This window comes from Fusarium keratoplasticum, chromosome 5, assembly GCF_025433545.1.
Source record: "Fusarium keratoplasticum isolate Fu6.1 chromosome 5, whole genome shotgun sequence".
Lineage (NCBI taxonomy): Eukaryota > Fungi > Ascomycota > Sordariomycetes > Hypocreales > Nectriaceae > Fusarium > Fusarium keratoplasticum.
The window spans coordinates 3,504,749-3,521,942 of NC_070533.1; the positions used below are offsets into that span (position 1 = coordinate 3,504,749).

The window sequence follows — 17,194 nt, forward strand, 5'->3', positions numbered from 1 at the left end:
TAAGCAGGGAGACCACGAGGATCAGAGCGCAGGCGGATGTCCTCGTCGCCTGGCGCGGTGACGGATGCAGAGAGGTCAAGCGTTTCCGGGTCGTCGACGAGGACAACAGCCCCGGCATGCACAGCACCCCACGGATGGTCATCTATTTCGCAAACACACCGATGCCACATGGCTCCCTGAGCGTCCGCATGGCAGCCATTGCAGGTACCTACCGGTACCGTACCGTCTGGGGGCGGAGAGCAAAGAGCCGCGAGAGACGATGTCACTTTCTTGCCGTGCCAAAGCCAGATACACTTTCGATGCGCTGCACGCGGCAGGGCGGCCGATGACCTCTTGTCCTCGATCCGCCACGTCTTTGCACACGATTCTATCACAACTCGCCTGCTGCTGTCAAACTCTGTCAGAATTTTTCGAACAGATGGAGCTGACGGATCCACGGATGGAGCCTTGGAATACGGAAAAAGCTATCCAGGACCCTATCAAGCTTGATCCTCAGGCGGGAGAAGCAAGGCGAGGACAGCAGGGAATGTGATAAATGACGAGGAGCTCAGCGCTGAGGAGAGGAAAAAGGAATATGCCCCCCAGGAGGACTATCGCAAGACATGCTTAACTTGAAGCCGCCTAGGGGCGTGGAGCAAGGGGTAAGCAACTGGAGGGAACATGGATGAGGGGATGACGAGGGAAAAGCAATGAAGCAAACGGCCTGTGGATAATGAGATCCATCGAGGTCCTGAAGGGTGGTTAGAGGTTGATGAGAGAGTCCCCTGAAGCTTCAGGGCATTCAGCAAGGGCAACCACTATAATTTGGGGGACCAACACTGAGCATCACGTCGTCCCCCCGACCTGGGAAATGGCATTTCAGCTCCCTGCACAAACGCCCCGGATATCAAATGTCCTGAAAATCCCAATCAAGGGAGCGACAGGCCGCTATGAGGCGCTACAGGGTTCGTTCTGCAGGGCACAACGGGCGGCCGGGGGAGCTCGACCGGAGCTTGGGGATGAGCTCAATCAATTCCGACAGACTAAGTACAGTAAAGGCCTTCAATTGGCACTGGGCGGCTTGGAATTCAATGGGCGATAAAGGGCGCAAAATGCAACAGCCACACACGGTGAATCACCCGCCTCAAACACTGGGCTGCTCAGCCGCAGCGGCAAACATGGAAATTCGGCGTCGACAGGGCGCTAGCTTAGCGGCTGCCACACCGCCCGCGGCTGGGATTGGCGCCGCTCCACCAACCTGCCAAAAAAGAAAGCTCTTGCCAAATTCTTCCCGGGCTAGCGACACGAGCAACCAGGTTCATCCTTTTAGCGAAGCAAACAACAGAAAAAAGTCTTCTTCTTTAATATCCCCAAGCTCCATTCTCACCTTCGCGAAGACGACGAGAAACATTACCCCTGGCCACCTCGTGCCATTCCGCCATTCCAGCCCTATAGAGTCCCTGTAGGCTTCAGCACGCAAGAGCGCGGCCGTTGAGAAGAAGGTCCAGAAGCGGCGTCTGATTGGCTCGACATCAACCCTGCCCACTTGCGAGTTGTAAGTGTTGGATATTTCACGTCGACACGGCTTCTGCAGCAACTGGCCACCTAGTCGTGCTTGCTTGTTTTGGCGTTCTGGGCAGTCTCCGCAACGGTTTTCTAGGGTCTTGGAACCAATCGCTCAGGCCCTTGGATCCCAGCTTCTCGGACGTCTTTGACACACGTGCAACTCTGACCAACCAAGCATTCCTCGACTGAGGCATCATCAAGCCCCTTTGACAACAGAGCTCAGCGGTGAGCCTGGCTTGTGATTGAACCCGGCTTCTTCACGACATAAGCAACCAGGCAAGTACTGGGGCCGATCAATCATCTCGAGGCATCTGGCTTGGTCACCTACGATACCACCCACCACAAGCCCACAAACGAAACGTCCAAAGAATGCTGTCCCAGGAGTTCATCTCGGCCATCTGCGGCCCTCCTCTCGCCGCAAACACTGCCGTCTCCAAGGATGTCGGCATCTACTCTCACTCCCTCACACCGTCTCACACCATCAAGGCGTCTTTCAAGAAGAGCTCCACTCCTGTCAACGGCTTAGCCGTCAGCCAGACTCACATCTTTGCCGCCCAGGACCAAAAGGCACACGTTCATGTCTACTCCCGCGTGCGTGGCAACCAAGAGGCCCTCGTGCCCTTCCCGGACAGGATCCGCAGCCTGGCCCTCGCTGGCCAAGTGTTGGTCCTAGGCTCCGCGGAAGGAAGGCTGTTTTTGTGGGAGGTCAGTACTGTCTCAATCCCGTCCACCCCAACTTTGTCCCTCCCGTCTCCGCGTGTATGACATGCACACAGACGTGACGCAAGCCATTGGTTTGAATGTGAATACTGACAAGTGACAGACGTGCACGGGCCGGCAAGTGTCGACACCGCCTTGCCACGTTCAGGCTGTTTCCTGCCTGGCTGTGACGCCCTATCACATCTTGTCCGGATCTGAAGACTCCAACATCAACGTCTGGTCATTGTCACGCCTGCTTGAGCTCAATGTCCAAGGGGAGCACGAACCCGACCTGACACTGTCCAACCACCGGGGTGCCATCACCAGCTTGACCGTCGGCCCCAGCACCAACCCGGAAACCAGCATATGCGTGTCTGCCAGCAAGGACAAGACATGCATCATTTGGAACTATCAGACCGGTCAGCTTCTCCGGACGTTGCTCTTCCCCGCCTTTCCCCTCTGCGCCCGTCTCGATCCGAGTGCCAGGGCTCTTTTCGTTTCTTCTGAGGATGGCGCCGTCTCCCTGATCGAGCTGTATGGTGGCGAGAAGCCGGTGCTTGGCTCCCGCAGCACGGAGCTGCCGTCCATTGTCGTGCAGGTCAGCGCCCCGCTGGCTGTCTCAGATCCAGAAGCCGGCCAGCCATCGTGCCTCGCTGTAACATATGACGGCACTTCGATCCTGTCTGGGCACACCAGCGGCAAGATCTTGCGGTGGAGTCTGGCTGAGAACTCCCACCCGACCGAAGTCGCGAGCCTCAATGCCTCAGTGACCAACCTTTGCTTCGTCCCTCCCTTGTCGGCGGAGCAACCGACCAAGGCCTTGACCATTGTCAAGCCAAACCAGAACCTCAAGCAATATACCTTTACAGGGCAATTAACTACCGATCTCGGAGATGGGACACGACTCAGTCAGATGCTAGCCACCAACGGATTCTCGTCTGAATCCCTGGAGACGGCAATCTCATCCGTGTCTACACCATCCAACGGGAAACAAGACGACGAGCTTGCCAAGCAAGAGGAACAGTTCCGGGCCATCATGAACACTTGCAAGATCCTCAATGGCCCGGTCAGTTAGAGAATGAGCAGGTGCAGGCCCGGCCTGAGTGCCGTGTCTGGATGTCCTATTTCGTGCCCAATCCAAGTGCTTAATACGGGCTCTATTGCAGCCCAAGATGCCGTTTCCGGGTGATTGATGTCGCTTCCCGTTCGCTTTTTCAGCCTCAACGGGCTCGGGCGCATCTCATGCAGCACGTTGCATATGAGATCCGACATGTATGGCGCACGGCCTACGACCACCCACGCCTCCGCTTCGGTCCTCCCCTGACATACGGCAACATGTCCAAGCGCACGGCAGGACGCGCACTGCAGCTGTGGTTCATGGAAAGAGAGCATGGCGTCAATTCTCGACCGTTTGTTCGGTCTCAGAAACACTTGCATGCATGAGGCGATGTCATGCTTGCTGAGGCCAGCCGGCCTGGGGTTGCATCTCACCGGTTCGGAGTAACGTGCATCTCATCGAAAAGCTGGTGCATCGAAGCGACTGCAACCCAATCTCGATGCAAGGGATCCAAGGGCACATGGGAGCGGAGCATCTCAAGCATGGCGCGAGTTTAGTTCCAGGCCGACTACTGTCATATGCAAGGGGTTCCGATACTACTAGGGGTTCTTGGTGTGTAACCTTGGCCACTAGCCAACCACCAAAATGTTGTCATTTATCGTATTCACGAGCATCATGGTTATAGACTTGACCGAATTTGTGAAAAGCTGCAGTGGTTTTGAGGGTTGCGTATGCAGACTCCCGATGCAACCAGCAACCCGATGCTCAACGAGGCCATCCATATCGATCACATCTAGGCACTTGGATATTCTTGGAAATTGAATCATATCTTGACCATATTGAACCCCTTGCATGTGAGTCTCTTGAATTCCGCCAATAGAAACGAGCGGTTATGAGTCCGAGACAACATGCGATTCATGCTGTGATCGCCTCTTCTTATTCCATATGTGTATGCCCTGACTTCTTGATATCTGTAGCGTATGGTAGGATAAACGGAAGACTGCTGCAAGGGAGGACTTGTGGAATGCCATGGTCGAAAGTATCATATCCTCGTGGCCATCTCTATGCAAGTGATGGCGAATGTCTTGAGGGAGCCAGACTAGTAGTCCACGAAAAAATAGCACATTTCGCAAGTACTCTACCTTTTTGATCCGTAGAACCATAGCATAAAAGCTGGAGGCTTATGATGATAAATATTAGATCATATATAGACTTTAGAGTATAATTTATTTATTTATTTCATATTTTTATTTATTTATTTTACTCTGAATTGCGTTCCTATAGCCCGGCAAAGTTCTCATTGCCTGCCTACACTATGCCATTTTTCTCTTGGTCTGGGTGCCAGAGAAGTTTTCCAGAGGGGTGAGTTGCAGTTGGAGGCGTTGACTTTGATGCAGTCGAGATTCCTTGAGGTGCGTTGCCCGAGACAAACGGTTAGGCGCATGGAGGCTCCCTACATACGTAGTTATTGTCTTTAAGATGCAACGGTCGGCCGACCGTGAAAATGCGAACTCACCAATTTCTCAGCTCTCGAGCACGGAGTAGGACACTAAGTGTATTCCCTTCTCTATGTTTGGGGTGTTTTTCACATATCCCATTCTTCTCGTCATGGATCTTTATCTGTTCCTGCTCCAGTAGCCGCCCACAGTATAGAATTGCCCTCTGTCGCCCTACGTAGGAATATGCGTGAGGTCCTGATAACTCTTTCACTCTTTCTGTTTACAACTTGCAACACCCGTACGCTCTGCCAAGTAGAGCTGCACACTTGCACACGGTAGTAATTCTTCCTCCGGTTCCTGCCATGCTTGGACAAACAACTACCCAAAGGATAGTCCAGGGTATGGCTTGATTGTAAATGTTATGTCTTGGGGACCCCATTGATCCGAGAAGGCATATTGAACTGGAGCAAAGACGCCCGCGGCCTTGACAAAAGGGCGAATTGCAGCCCAGACATTTCTGATGATGTAACAAAAAGCCGAGTTTTGATGCCAATGGAAACCCCGAGATCTTCACCGGATGGGCTACCGAGGAGTAGCATCACCGACACACTGTGTTCTTACACTTCATGAGGCCGAGATATACAGTGCGGATAGATGCCCCCGGAAATGCCGGCCGGAGCGGCAAATTTCTCCGCCCCGACTAACACCGAACTCGCATCGCCAAATGTCTTGCATCATCGGACACTCTCAAGCCAGTCGCGAATCTCTTCCCCAGCCGTTCCTCGCAACCCACAACCATCCCCGATAATGTCTGTCGTTGCAACTCTCAAAGGCGACATGCCGCAGCAAGTACGATCACTCGTGAGTCGCCCCCGATCCTCCGTTCCTCTCCCTCGGGCTTGTTGCCTCGGTGCAAAAATTCAAGCGGGCAGAGATCTTTGATATGTCGCTTCTTGAAGGCTTCAATGGATTTTGAGATTGCTGACGATGGACTTCCTGCAGTACCGCCAATTATTACGGCAAGGCGAGCAATTCGCCGCGTACAACTTCCGCGAGTATGCGAAGCGACGGACGAGGGATGCGTTCCGAGAGCACAAGGACGAGCAGGATCCGCGAAAGGTGCAGGAGCTGGTTCAACATGGTTTGAAGGAGCTTCAGGGCATGAAGGTGAGGATACATAACCTTTGTCGAGTCCAGGGCTGGGGGCTGACGGCGGAGCAGAGGCAAACAGTCATTAGCCAGTTCTACCAGCTGGATCGGTTAGTTGTCGAGGGTGGGATCTCGGTGAGTATTAGCTGTCGAGCGAGCAGCGAGGTAAATACTGATATCTGGATCAGGGCAAGCAGACGGGCAAGCATGGAGGGATCGTGAGGCAGAAGGAGCAGGGGTATGTCACAGCGCCGATATCGAAGATCTCCGAGCAATACTGACAACTGCATAGTTACGACTGAACGGACCGAAACATGACGATATCTTCCATCCAACTCAAATAAAAAACCAAGAGACGAATCGAGTGTACAGTAGGACTTTGGGGAGCTATGTATATGTATCGGATACCACACAAGGGGTTTGAGGGCGACGGCGGACCGTGAAGGCTGCGCCGAACCTGAACAAGGAGGGTGCATCACGGTTGGGGACATTAACGTTAGACGGCGAATCTCAATTCTTCCTGGCTTGGCTTCTCTACTATTTGAAGATCTATTGCTGTGCTTTGCTGGGACCGGCTTCGGCTGGTTGTGGTTGCGGGCCATTTTCATCCCCAGTTTCAGTGTATCCTTCCAAGAGGGATAGGACTACAGTTACAACGTAGGACATTATCCCACTGACTCACCAGAACTTCCCATAAAAATTCTCTCTAAAACTGCCATTGTTCACCTGTGACGTTTTTTTCGTCCATGCCATTCACGTTGCGCAGCCCAGCTCAAAAAGTTTCTGTGTGTTATGTCAGCCGGCTATCGCCACATTTAATTGGCCAGTTGGCATCAACCACTGGAATCTCCATCGCGACTCGCGACAAGCCTCTCAGCCTCGTACAATACAGACCCAGAAGCAGTTTATTCTCACCAGCGCCACGCCACCCAATCACGGAAAACCGTCTCAACTTGCCTGCATTAACGTCACTGCACGAGCCGTTGCGCTCTTTCATCCGCCGCGATGGCCCCGGGAGTATGTTGCCTCTTAATTGCTGCCTGCCGCAACCCTCGACTGACGTGGATAGACGCGACGCGCCAACCGTTCTGGATACGCCGAACACGATGACTTCGAAGGTGCGATATCGCCGATCGCCAGATTCAATACATACTAACTCGCCAAAGGTCTCCCCGTGCGACAATGGCGCCACGAGTGGGTGAATGTGGTGCCGCCTCCACAACAGGAACAGCCTCAGAAGAACGACATTTGGTCCATCGAGCTCATCCATGGCATGCCCAAAGACTCGAACCTGCTCCCACCGCATAGCCAGGAACTTCTCGCAGCTGCGCGATCCGGTAGACTCTATAAGCGATCAGCGCCGGCCGAGGAGGAAGAGGCTGATGCTGAGGCGGTTCCCGAGAAGCTGGAGAAGAAGGAGGAGGACACAAGTGTTAAGGGCTTTAGCATCAAGGTCTGGAAGCAGATGCCTCGCAACGTCGACACCCCTTCTACCTCCCACCTCGCGAAGCGACGCAAGAATACCGTGACGATTGCCAGCCGGACGGTCGAGGATAAGGTCCAGGGACCGACGGTTACGAGAGCGACAGTGAGGAGGATCGACGCGGCTGGAAACCCATACACGGAAGAGGTCACGTTGGCCGATGGACAGCAGGTTCAAGGCGAAATCATCTCGACGAGGATCGAAGCTGCGCCCGGGCCTGGCCTTGAGATGACTGCCACGACGCCACAGTCGTCGAGACGACGACCTCCACCTCCCAAGAGAAAGGCCAAGGCTGGTCCTGGCAGAGGAAAGAAGAAGATCAAGAACCCCGTTCCGGAGGCTGGTGCGCCTGCACCTGCGGCACCTGCTGGCACAGCAAATGGAGCTGCTCCGGCTGCGCCCGTCAAGCTTGAGCACGCTGCGGAAGCTGTAAGATCCCGCGTCGTGGGTGTTTGCTCTCGGTTGCTAACTGTACATAGGCTATTAAGCAAGAGCGCGAAGATTCAGCGAACCAGGATAGCCCCATGCCCGATGCCGACGATGATGATGACGACGATGACGAGGATGGCGAAGAGGGAGAAGAGGGCGAGGAGGGTGAAGGAACACCAGCGGCAGAGAGTCAACCGAGTGGCGACAACACCAAGTCGCAAGATCATGAGATGACAGATGCGGCCCCAGCTTCCGCTCCCGCTCCCACTTCTGCTCCCGCTGTGGTTCCGCCTCCAGCTCAAGCTCCGACTACAGCTCCGGAGGCTGCGGCTACAGCCCCAGCTGCAGCTCCAGTTCCGGCACCAGCACCTGTCCCGACCCCTGACACGGCCGCTCTTCCAACCGAACAACCCGATGTCGAGATGGAAGACGATACCTCACCACAGCCCCCACAACCAAGCTCTCTCAACCTTGCTCCTCCTCCGTTAAACCTCACCCCTGGAGGCTCAAGACTTGAGGGCAGCCCGCTGAAGAACGTCATCCTTCCCTCGCCTACTGTAGAAAAGAGCGAGGAGAAATCACTTGCGGCAGTATTGGACGCTCCTGTTGAGGCAGACAAAGCACCAGTGCCTGCAACAGAGGAAGAGAAGCTAGTGAAGGCCGCTATCGACGCTCCTTTCGAGGCTGGCAAGGTTCCAGAGGTGCCTCCAGTGCCCGTGGTGCCCGTGGCACCTTTGGTATCTGAGACAACAGACTCAACTGTGGCCGAGCCGCCATCGACAGTCGTTGGAGATGCCCCTGAGGCTGCAATTGAGCGCGATGTACCGACTTTGGAGCCGAGTGCCAACGACGCACTGTTACCGCCCCCACCTGAGCAGGTCGGCAATATTGCGACCACACCGAGTGCCGGTGAACCAAGTACCTCGGCCCCTGGAAGCGATATCAGACCAACGGCAGAGAGTCAGTCTGGCGAGGAGGCCACGACAGTCCCCGAGAGACCACCCTTTGAGCAGATGGATACAGGTCTGACTGAGGATACTATCAAGCCTGAAGACTCGGCCTCTTTCATCGGAGCACCCTCTGAAGTAGCCGATGTCCCAGTGACTGATGCCCCAGTAGCTGCTCCTCAGATTGAAGAGCCTCCCCCCGAGCCGCCAGCAGAGACGACTATCCAGGAGACTAGCGTTGAGGAAGTCAAGCCTACATCACCTCAGCCCGAACCTCAGCCCGAGGCCCAACCCGAGATCAAGGAGGAGGAGCCAGCTCCTGTTGAGGAACCTGACTTGCTTGGTGACTTGATGGGCGAGCTTGACCGTCAGTCCGAACAGAAGCCGAGCGAAGTGCCAGTCCCGGCACCAGAGCCTGTTGCTGAAGTTGTCGCCGAGCCAGCCGCGGAACCAGCTCCTGAACCTGCACCTGAGCCCGTACCTGAATCCGCACCTGAGTCCGCGCCGGAATCCGCACCGGAACCAAGCCCGGAACCAGCCCCTGAGTCGGCCTTGATACCATCCGAACCACCAGCAGGACCTGCGGAAGAACCTATGGTTACAGATGAACCTATGGTTACAGAAGAACCTGCGGCCACGGAAGAGGTGAAGCCCGAGGAGCCTGTGCTTGAAGCTGCTGCAGTCGAAGCACCAGCGGCAGAGGTGCCCACCGCCCCCGAGCCCATGCAGACCGATGAACCAAAGTCAGAGGAGGCCTAGAATGCAACCTTGACAGACATGGATACGGAATTATTCGATTTTTTCTCCTAGATCTAAAGGTGATGGATGCGATCGGCTTAGAAGTGTGAAGAGAAGAATCTTGGTTGGTACTCTTTTTGGGCCGCACATGAACGGAACTAGGCTTGTACAGTATTATTGCTACAGGAGTTGATAATGGGTAGTTTCTATGAATTAACGGACGACAAGCGTAACCAGACCATTGTGCACCTTGTTTCTTAATGACGGTAACGCTATGGTGCTCCAGCAACTCGGTTCCGTGGGACAGATGCCATGCTTGCCTCCCTCATGGCTGTGCTACTCCCACGACTTGTCCCTGAACTGGTGTTTCTCTTCTTTGTCTTTTCCGTCTCGGGTAATGCATAGCGGCCATGCACGCGAATGCCTCTAGCATGGGCATTACTCAAACCCAACAGGGCAGCGCTTATAAGCAATAGTCCAACAAGCACAATAGACCCAGCCTGGGTCATGTTTCCTCCCAGCGCGGCAGTGAGGTACACCAGCAGCTTGGCTATCGCCTCGAGATACCCGTCGATGTGCGACTGAGCACGCAGCCAGGCATGTGTCACGAGGGCCTGGAGGTCTGCGTCTGGGCCTCGAAGACGCACGGCGTGGCCGCCGCCGAGATCGACGATGTACTCGGTGACGCGGTGGTCGTGAGGAGTGTGGCCTGGTGATTGGGTGCGGTGTTTGATGGCCCAGACGTTAAGGATTCGCGAGGTTATGAGCGTCAGGAGGATGGCGAGACCCCACCAGTCCTCAAAGAGGATCATGAATGTGAGGGAAGACACTGTGAGGAGGGGACTGACGAGGTAGAGGAGATGGCTTAACCAGTCGACATCGGGGAGGGCGTCCCAGTCATCATTGTCTTCGTTCTCATCCTCTTCATCTCCAACCTTCCGTTTCTTGAACAGCTTTTTGAAAACTTTTGCTACTCTCCAAGGTATGTCTAGCCCAACGTCCAACGTCACAATACCTTCTGGACTCTGGCTGCAAAGAGCCACAAGATAGCTTGCCGTTATACTATTCTTGACTGCATAACGCACGCCGTTGAAAGCCTCGACGGGTAGGGCGACTAGACCAATAGGGGCTTCTCGCTCAAAGTCGTCGCAGGCTTGCTGGTAATGCAAACCTGGAGCGAGAACAAGGGCGTCAACCCATGAGGCGCCTCCTACAAGGGCAGTTCGACGGGATATGGTGCGGAGATCGGCGAGGGCGAGGAGACCGCTGGCAGAGAGAACGATACCGGGGAGAGGGGTTGTGGTCCAGGATTGGATGAGGGATCGGGGCTGATCGTGTAAGTGGGGGTTTTGACGTTTGTTTGAGACTTGCCTCCATTGTTTTTCTGTAGCGACTGACTTTGTGACTCGGGTGCTAGACGAACTAAATAAGTGTGAGGATATATTGGGTCTTAGGTAGACTCTGTTCGTTCAAGCTATAGACTAACACGGGTTTCGAAGGGTATCGAGGGGATACTTGAGTACACTACCAGCTGAAGTTCACGAGTGTGCAGGTAAGAACTCAAGGGCTACGAGAGGGCTTTCTACGAGGTTCATGTTATTTTAGTATTTATGGATAAGGTGCCAAGTTGAAGGTTGAGACATGAGGTTGTGGTTAGTGGCACGCGATCTATCGAGGAGCCGCGTGGAGGTGTCTCATGACATATGTCTTGTGTAGGACAAAGATGCTGATGCTCTAGAACTATTGGATGAAAACTTAAAAGATTCACGTTGATGATAGGAATAAACCTGCTGGTAGATGAAACATTTCTGGGTTTTGCGGTTAACTCTATGTGAAGCACGCGACAGGCGTTGTGCCCTTGACTGGTGGTCGTGGCTGTCGACGAGGTGGATAGAGTATTTCGTATATGCCACACCGCCCAGATCACTTGATCTGTCTTTCTGGATTTTCTAGGTACCCAATCAATTAATTCGCTTCAATTCATTTATAGAATCCTTAAACCATTTAAACCTAGGGCAACTATGTTCTCCTTCACGGGTGCTGAGTTGATGGTCGAAAGTCCACCTAGTTGATTACCCTACACCCCAATCTGGATGACTAAGCATTGCGCAACGAACAGGTTGCCGTCATGATGCATCAAGCCAGCTATCGAAGCTCCAAAGCGTCAAGTGAAGCCGCACAACGCCCCTTCACAACAACATCATGCGGCTATCACTACAGCCACTGCTCCTCCTGGGGCTCTCGTCCCTCGGCGCGGCCGTGTTCCAGGACGAGGTCGGCCACATCGATTTCCACCACGCGCTCGTAGGCGTCCCCCAGGTCGAGACCACCTTCTTCCACCGGCCGAGAAAGCAGGACAAGGCGAGCCTGCTCTACACACTCAGCGACGTCGGCATCGTCGGCGCCGTGAATCCTAGTAACGGTGCGCTCGTCTGGCGCCAGCAGATCTCGGATGACATCTCCAATGGCGGCGGCTTCTTGCGCGCTGCTGAGGGGGAGCATTGGGTTGCTGCTGCACATGGCGCGCGCGTCCAGGCTTGGGATGCTTTGACGGGCCGCAATGTCTGGCACAACGAATTCAAGGGCGAGGTCAAGGATCTGGAGATTCTGGAGTTGACCGAGAGCTCGAGGAAGGATGTCTTGGTTCTGTTTGAGGAGGACGGCTCGACGGTTCTGCGACGTATACACGGCACCCTCGGCCAGGTTGTCTGGGAGTTCCGCGAGGTGGCCAAGAACATCCCTCTGCAGGTTTCCACCGACATCTCAAAGATCTACGTCGTCAGCCTCCACGGATCCCCCTCGTCCTACAGCCTCAAGGTCACTGCTCTCGATACCGTGTCTGGAACGCGCGTAGACGACCTGTCGATTGGAACCAAGGGTGATGTCCACGGACCCAAGGACGTCATGTTTGTTGGCGCCAACTCGGCGGCGCCCATCCTCGCGTGGACTGATGCCGGCCTGTCCAAGCTCAAGGTCAACGTCCTGGGCAGCAAGACGACCCAGGAGCTCAAGCTCCCCGCCGAGGCCGTCTCTGTCACAATCCATGCCCCGCATCTTGTTCAGTCGCAGCCGCACTTCCTCGTCCACACCCGAACCAAGACGGGCAACAAGGCTGATGTTTATCACACCAACTTGAAGAGCAACCAGGTCTCCAAGGCTTACGAGCTGCCTCACCTGTCTGGCCTCGGCGCCATCTCGACCAGCTCTGAGGGAGCCAACGTCTACTTTGCCCGTATCACTGAGGACGAGACTCTGATTGTGTCTTCTGAGTCGCATGCTGTTCTTGCCCGATGGCCCACCAAGCCCGCTGGTGACATTGAGGCCGTCCACGCCGTTGCTGAAGTCCTCAAGAAGCCCGGTGGTGAAGGATTCGCTGTCAGAGCTGCCGCCCTTACCAAGTCAGAGGATTGGGTCCTCGTGCGCAACGGCGAGATCGCCTGGAAGCGCCCTGAAGGCCTCAGTGCTGCTGTTGCCGCTGTGTGGGCCGATGTTCCTGGCAGCGAGAACCTCGCCAAGGTTCTTGAGCAGGAGGCTCACACCAACCCTATCGAGGCCTACATTCACCGCGTCACTCGTCACATCGACGACCTTCAATACCTCCCCGACTACCTGGCCTCTCTCCCTGAGCGCTTCATGACTAGTATTTTCGGTGGTGAGCCCGTTAGTAAGAAGGAGGGTCTTCACCGGGATACATTTGGCTTCAACAAGCTCATCGTCCTCGCGACTCGACGTGGCCGCATGTATGGACTCAGCACTGAGCACAACGGCCAGATTGTCTGGTCTAAATCTGTCCTTCCTCAGCTCCCTGGCGAGACTCTGGACGTCAAGGGCATCTATGCCAAGGATGAGGGCATTGTCACTCTTCGTGGAGCCAAGGGCGAATACGTTGCTATCAAGAGCGACACTGGCGATGTTGTCGAGGTGATGCCCCCCGGATCGCTGCCTCCTGTGTCCAGCACCGTCGTCATCGACAGCTCATCTGGCAAGTGGCTGCTCCCCATTGGTGTCAATGGTGAGGCCGGTCCTATTCCTGCTGGTTGGACTCCTGATCAGACCATCGTCATCCGAGGCGAGGGCGATGTCCTCAAGGGCGTTAAGTTTGTCGAGGAGAACAACAAGGTTTCTGAGGAGGAAGTTTGGCAACTTCAGCTCTTCCCTGGACAGACCATTGTTGATATTGCCAAGCCTTCGACCCACGACCCCGTGGCTTCTATTGGTCGTGTCCTGGCGGACCGTCGCGTCAGCTACAAGTACCTCAACCCCAACACGATCGTGGTGGCTGCCGCCAATAAGGCTGAGTCCACCCTGTCAGTTCAGCTGGTTGATACCGTTTCGGGCCAGGTTCTGGCCTCTTCATCGTATGCCGGCGTCGACTCGACTAAGCCCATCTCTTGCACCATGGCTGAGAACTGGTATGCGTGCACCTTCTTCGGGCAGTATACTCTCGAAGATGGCACCAAGCGATCCATCAAGGGATACCAGATCGTTGTATCTGATCTCTACGAGTCATCCTCGCCTAACGACCGTGGTCCTCTTGGCGATGCTGTTAACTTTTCATCACTTAAGCCCGTGGACACACCGAGTGGACCTCCTCTGCCTTGGGTTGAGGAGCAGGCTTATGTTCTCTCTCAGCCGCTCGACTCTCTTGCCGTGACGCAGACTCGACAGGGTATTGCCAACCGTCAGGTTCTGGGTTACCTTCCTGAGTCTCACGGTATCGTCGGTCTGTCTCGTCAGATCCTCGATCCCCGTCGGCCCGTCGGCCGAGACTCGACCCCAGCTGAGAAGGAGGCTGAGGGCCTGATCAAGTACACGCCAGGCATCGAGATCGACCCCAAGTCGGTGGTCTCGCACCAACGAAACGTGCTGGGCGTCAAGGGCATTGTTGCATCGCCAGCCATCGTGGAGAGTACGAGTCTGGTGGTGGCTTATGGCTTGGATGTGTTTGGCACTCGGGTTGCGCCGAGCGGAGTGTTTGATATCCTTGGAAACGGCTTCAACAAGGCGACACTGGTGACGACCGTGGTGGCGCTGCTGGGCGGCGTTTTGTTTCTGTCACCAATGGTAAGCAACCCTTCTCTTTTGACTTGCCGCGATATCCGCTTGTGTAGAAGACGGCTGGCTGACACTAGATTCTGCAGGTACGGAGAAAGCAAATCAACCGGAGATGGGAGGGACTGTAGAGAAAGAAGGAGATGGATGGATGCCAGACAGACGGGAGTTAATCACTAGACTCGGCCGATGCGGAACCAATGATGGTGGCACATTGGCCTGTGGGATGTAAATGGAAACGAGTTTTTGCTTTTAGGTTCGACTGATTTAACGGCATGCCCTGAAGCTATTGGACGGTTTCACTCGTGATATTCCCGTGTTTGGCTTTTGGAGTCAGCCTCACGATGCTACGGTTCCAATGGAGAATGGGTGTCAAGGACCCTTAAGGGCTTTTCTTCCGTGAGCAGCCACGTCCCCAGAGGGTGTCTCGGCCAGAGCGGGTGACGAGAGGGTGGTCCTCCGCCGATGAACGGAGCAAAGACGGGCTTGGCGCCACGGCGGTGTGGGGCTGCAAGGGCCGTGTAGCACGGGGAGCGAGGCTGTACTGTTCTGCCTAGGTACAGTAGGCAGGTATAGCAGGCGAAGTAGATGGTCATGTTACCGCTACTTTGTGAATATGAAATGGCTGACAACTGGTTGGGTGTCACAGCATAGACCGGACTACTACCTCGTGTTGCTCTGCAGACTGCAAGCCTTCCCGTAGGTTGATCGGACAATGGCTGACATTTTCATGCCATCGGCACTCATGCACCGATCAGACGAGCCCAAGGTTTCTACGAAAGACGATAGGTTCCTCCTCCTTTCGGGCCTGTCAGCAGGCACATTAACGCACCCCGTCTTTCACTACACACCCTATAATAGCCTAGCCTAGCCGAGGCTTTTGACACTCGAATAAGATGATGCCATCGTGCAGGTTTGCTACTGTACTCCAGTCGGGCGACGATCCGTGAGGGCTTGACTATGCCCGTATTCTTGCTTCTTCTTTTTCAGCTCGTATCTAGACTGTTCCGAGGCCTGAATGGGAATTGAACAATCACGAGATGAATGCAGCCCAACAAGGCAAAGACACCAACAAACACTCCAATTACAGACGTTTTCAACGTTAAACATCCTCATCTTCCAATGATGCTTTACGCAGAAAGCCCAATAGGCAAGCAGAGAAACGCCAGTCAGCACAGCCAGCATAAAGTTACTCCGATCCAAGTTCTGGAAAACTCGGACCCTCGGGGGGAGGGGCGTTGTCAACACGAGCGGGGGGGCTTGCAGCTTTGACGAATAAGCGATGAGGTGGTTGAGTGAGGGTGTGGTGATGGGTGACTTGCGGGGTATAAGACGGCACTTTGACGACGGTCTAGTATCTTCTACTTGGTTATTTTTAGATGGAGTATTGTATTGATGAGGGAGAGCGCTGGATAGATGTCTTTTTGGTGATGAGTGAGGAATAATGTTACATTGCGGGATGCGTGTGAGATAATTCACCAACCGCCTTCATGCTTGATCGACTGTTGTTTTGTATCACAGCTGCAGGCAAGGAAGCATATCACTCGGGTCATACAGAAGAGTAAGCAAATCCTCCGGTAGGACTTGTCCCCGTTTAATTACCTCTGTAACAGAGCGTAGGGCTGGTATGGATCCTTGTACCTTGCACTGCTCGCCTACGCTTAAGCTGTAGAGCTTCATATGACTAGGATAGGTCTAGCTGTACAGTAGACTGTATTTCTGCTGCATTGGCGAATACGGGGTCATGACCACTCCCTAGCCAAGGAAGCAAATCATGATATTCACTGTTACTGAGAGCCGAGAGCAACCACAAGACATCGTATTCCCATGCCCAGCTCTGCTGATCACCCGTCCCCTCTTCCGGGTGCGTGGCTTACATGGCTCTCGGCATTGGGACCGCCTTTTCACGGGGTGGGAGGGAATAGCCTCAGAGCTGGGGGGGGGGGGGGGGGGGGGGGGGGGGGGGGGGGGGGGGGAGCTGCTTCGCCTCCACACCATCTTGAGGAGGGAGAGCCTTGTCAGCTCGTGTTCTGCTTTGCTTTCGGGTATTGAAGATCTGGAGAGAGCAAGAATAGTAACGTATGTATCTGAAAAAAAGTATATAAACTCGTCGTCTCTCCCTGCAAGTCCAACACTTCTCATCCTCATCAGTCAACTCAAGCAAAACAAAGCAAACAACCTCTCGCTCAAACAAAACACTCGTTTTCACCTTAACCACCTTTCCTACAAAACAACCGCCATCATGAAGGTCACCGCCGTCTTCGTTGCCGCCCTCGCCACCCTCGGCGCTGCCTCTCCTCCCAAGGGCTGCACTCCCGGAACCTATTCTTGCACTCCCGACGCCAAGGGCTGGCAGGTCTGCGATGTCTCCCGCGCCTGGGTCGTAAGTTCACTCTCCAACAAGACGTGTAGATAGGATACTGACTTGCTTCTCTAGTTCGCTGGTGCCTGCCCCCCCAACACCGGCTGCGTCTTCTACAAGCCCAGCAACAGCCCCTACTGCGTCCCCCCCGGCTTCAAGTTCCCCCAGAACTAGACGCCCACTCTTAAGACGAGGATAGCAATGCGGAGCTGCAGTCTCCTCGAAATTGTCTCCACTGTCCTAGTCGTCAAGATGGAAACTGGATCGTTTGGGTATGGGTTTGGGTTCTGGTAC

General features: G+C 54.7%; 6 protein-coding genes across 6 annotated transcripts; 5 read left to right on the plus strand and 1 right to left on the minus strand.

The window, feature by feature from the left end:
* Nucleotides 1-1,914: 1,914 nt before the first annotated feature.
* Nucleotides 1,915-3,319, plus strand: NCS57_00774100 (uncharacterized protein; the record flags this gene model as incomplete). Its single annotated transcript, XM_053057584.1, has 2 exons — nucleotides 1,915-2,250; nucleotides 2,369-3,319. 2 exons carry the CDS (start codon nucleotides 1,915-1,917, stop codon nucleotides 3,317-3,319), a joined length of 1,287 nt encoding a protein of 428 aa, XP_052913779.1.
* Nucleotides 3,320-5,475: 2,156 nt separating this feature from the next.
* On the plus strand, nucleotides 5,476-6,191 carry NCS57_00774200 (Complex1-LYR-dom domain-containing protein; the record flags this gene model as incomplete). The annotated part of the gene is made up of 5 exons (XM_053057585.1): nucleotides 5,476-5,601; nucleotides 5,743-5,907; nucleotides 5,962-6,024; nucleotides 6,078-6,127; nucleotides 6,182-6,191. The coding sequence occupies exons 1-5, from the start codon at nucleotides 5,548-5,550 to the stop codon at nucleotides 6,189-6,191; spliced, it is 342 nt and encodes a 113-aa protein (XP_052913780.1). The 5' UTR covers nucleotides 5,476-5,547.
* Nucleotides 6,192-6,894: 703 nt separating this feature from the next.
* On the plus strand, nucleotides 6,895-9,507 carry NCS57_00774300 (uncharacterized protein; the record flags this gene model as incomplete). The annotated part of the gene is made up of 4 exons (XM_053057586.1): nucleotides 6,895-6,906; nucleotides 6,959-7,007; nucleotides 7,056-7,801; nucleotides 7,852-9,507. 4 exons carry the CDS (start codon nucleotides 6,895-6,897, stop codon nucleotides 9,505-9,507), a joined length of 2,463 nt encoding a protein of 820 aa, XP_052913781.1.
* Nucleotides 9,508-9,758: 251 nt separating this feature from the next.
* On the minus strand, nucleotides 9,759-10,863 carry NCS57_00774400 (uncharacterized protein; the record flags this gene model as incomplete). The annotated part of the gene is made up of 2 exons (XM_053057587.1): nucleotides 9,759-10,814; nucleotides 10,858-10,863. 2 exons carry the CDS (start codon nucleotides 10,861-10,863, stop codon nucleotides 9,759-9,761), a joined length of 1,062 nt encoding a protein of 353 aa, XP_052913782.1.
* Nucleotides 10,864-11,688: 825 nt separating this feature from the next.
* On the plus strand, nucleotides 11,689-14,669 carry NCS57_00774500 (ER membrane protein complex subunit 1; the record flags this gene model as incomplete). The annotated part of the gene is made up of 2 exons (XM_053057588.1): nucleotides 11,689-14,550; nucleotides 14,628-14,669. The coding sequence occupies 2 exons, from the start codon at nucleotides 11,689-11,691 to the stop codon at nucleotides 14,667-14,669; spliced, it is 2,904 nt and encodes a 967-aa protein (XP_052913783.1).
* A 2,009-nt stretch (nucleotides 14,670-16,678) lies between these two features.
* On the plus strand, nucleotides 16,679-17,074 carry NCS57_00774600 (uncharacterized protein; the record flags this gene model as incomplete). Its single annotated transcript, XM_053057589.1, has 2 exons — nucleotides 16,679-16,921; nucleotides 16,976-17,074. The coding sequence occupies exons 1-2, from the start codon at nucleotides 16,781-16,783 to the stop codon at nucleotides 17,072-17,074; spliced, it is 240 nt and encodes a 79-aa protein (XP_052913784.1). The 5' UTR covers nucleotides 16,679-16,780.
* Nucleotides 17,075-17,194: the final 120 nt, after the last annotated feature.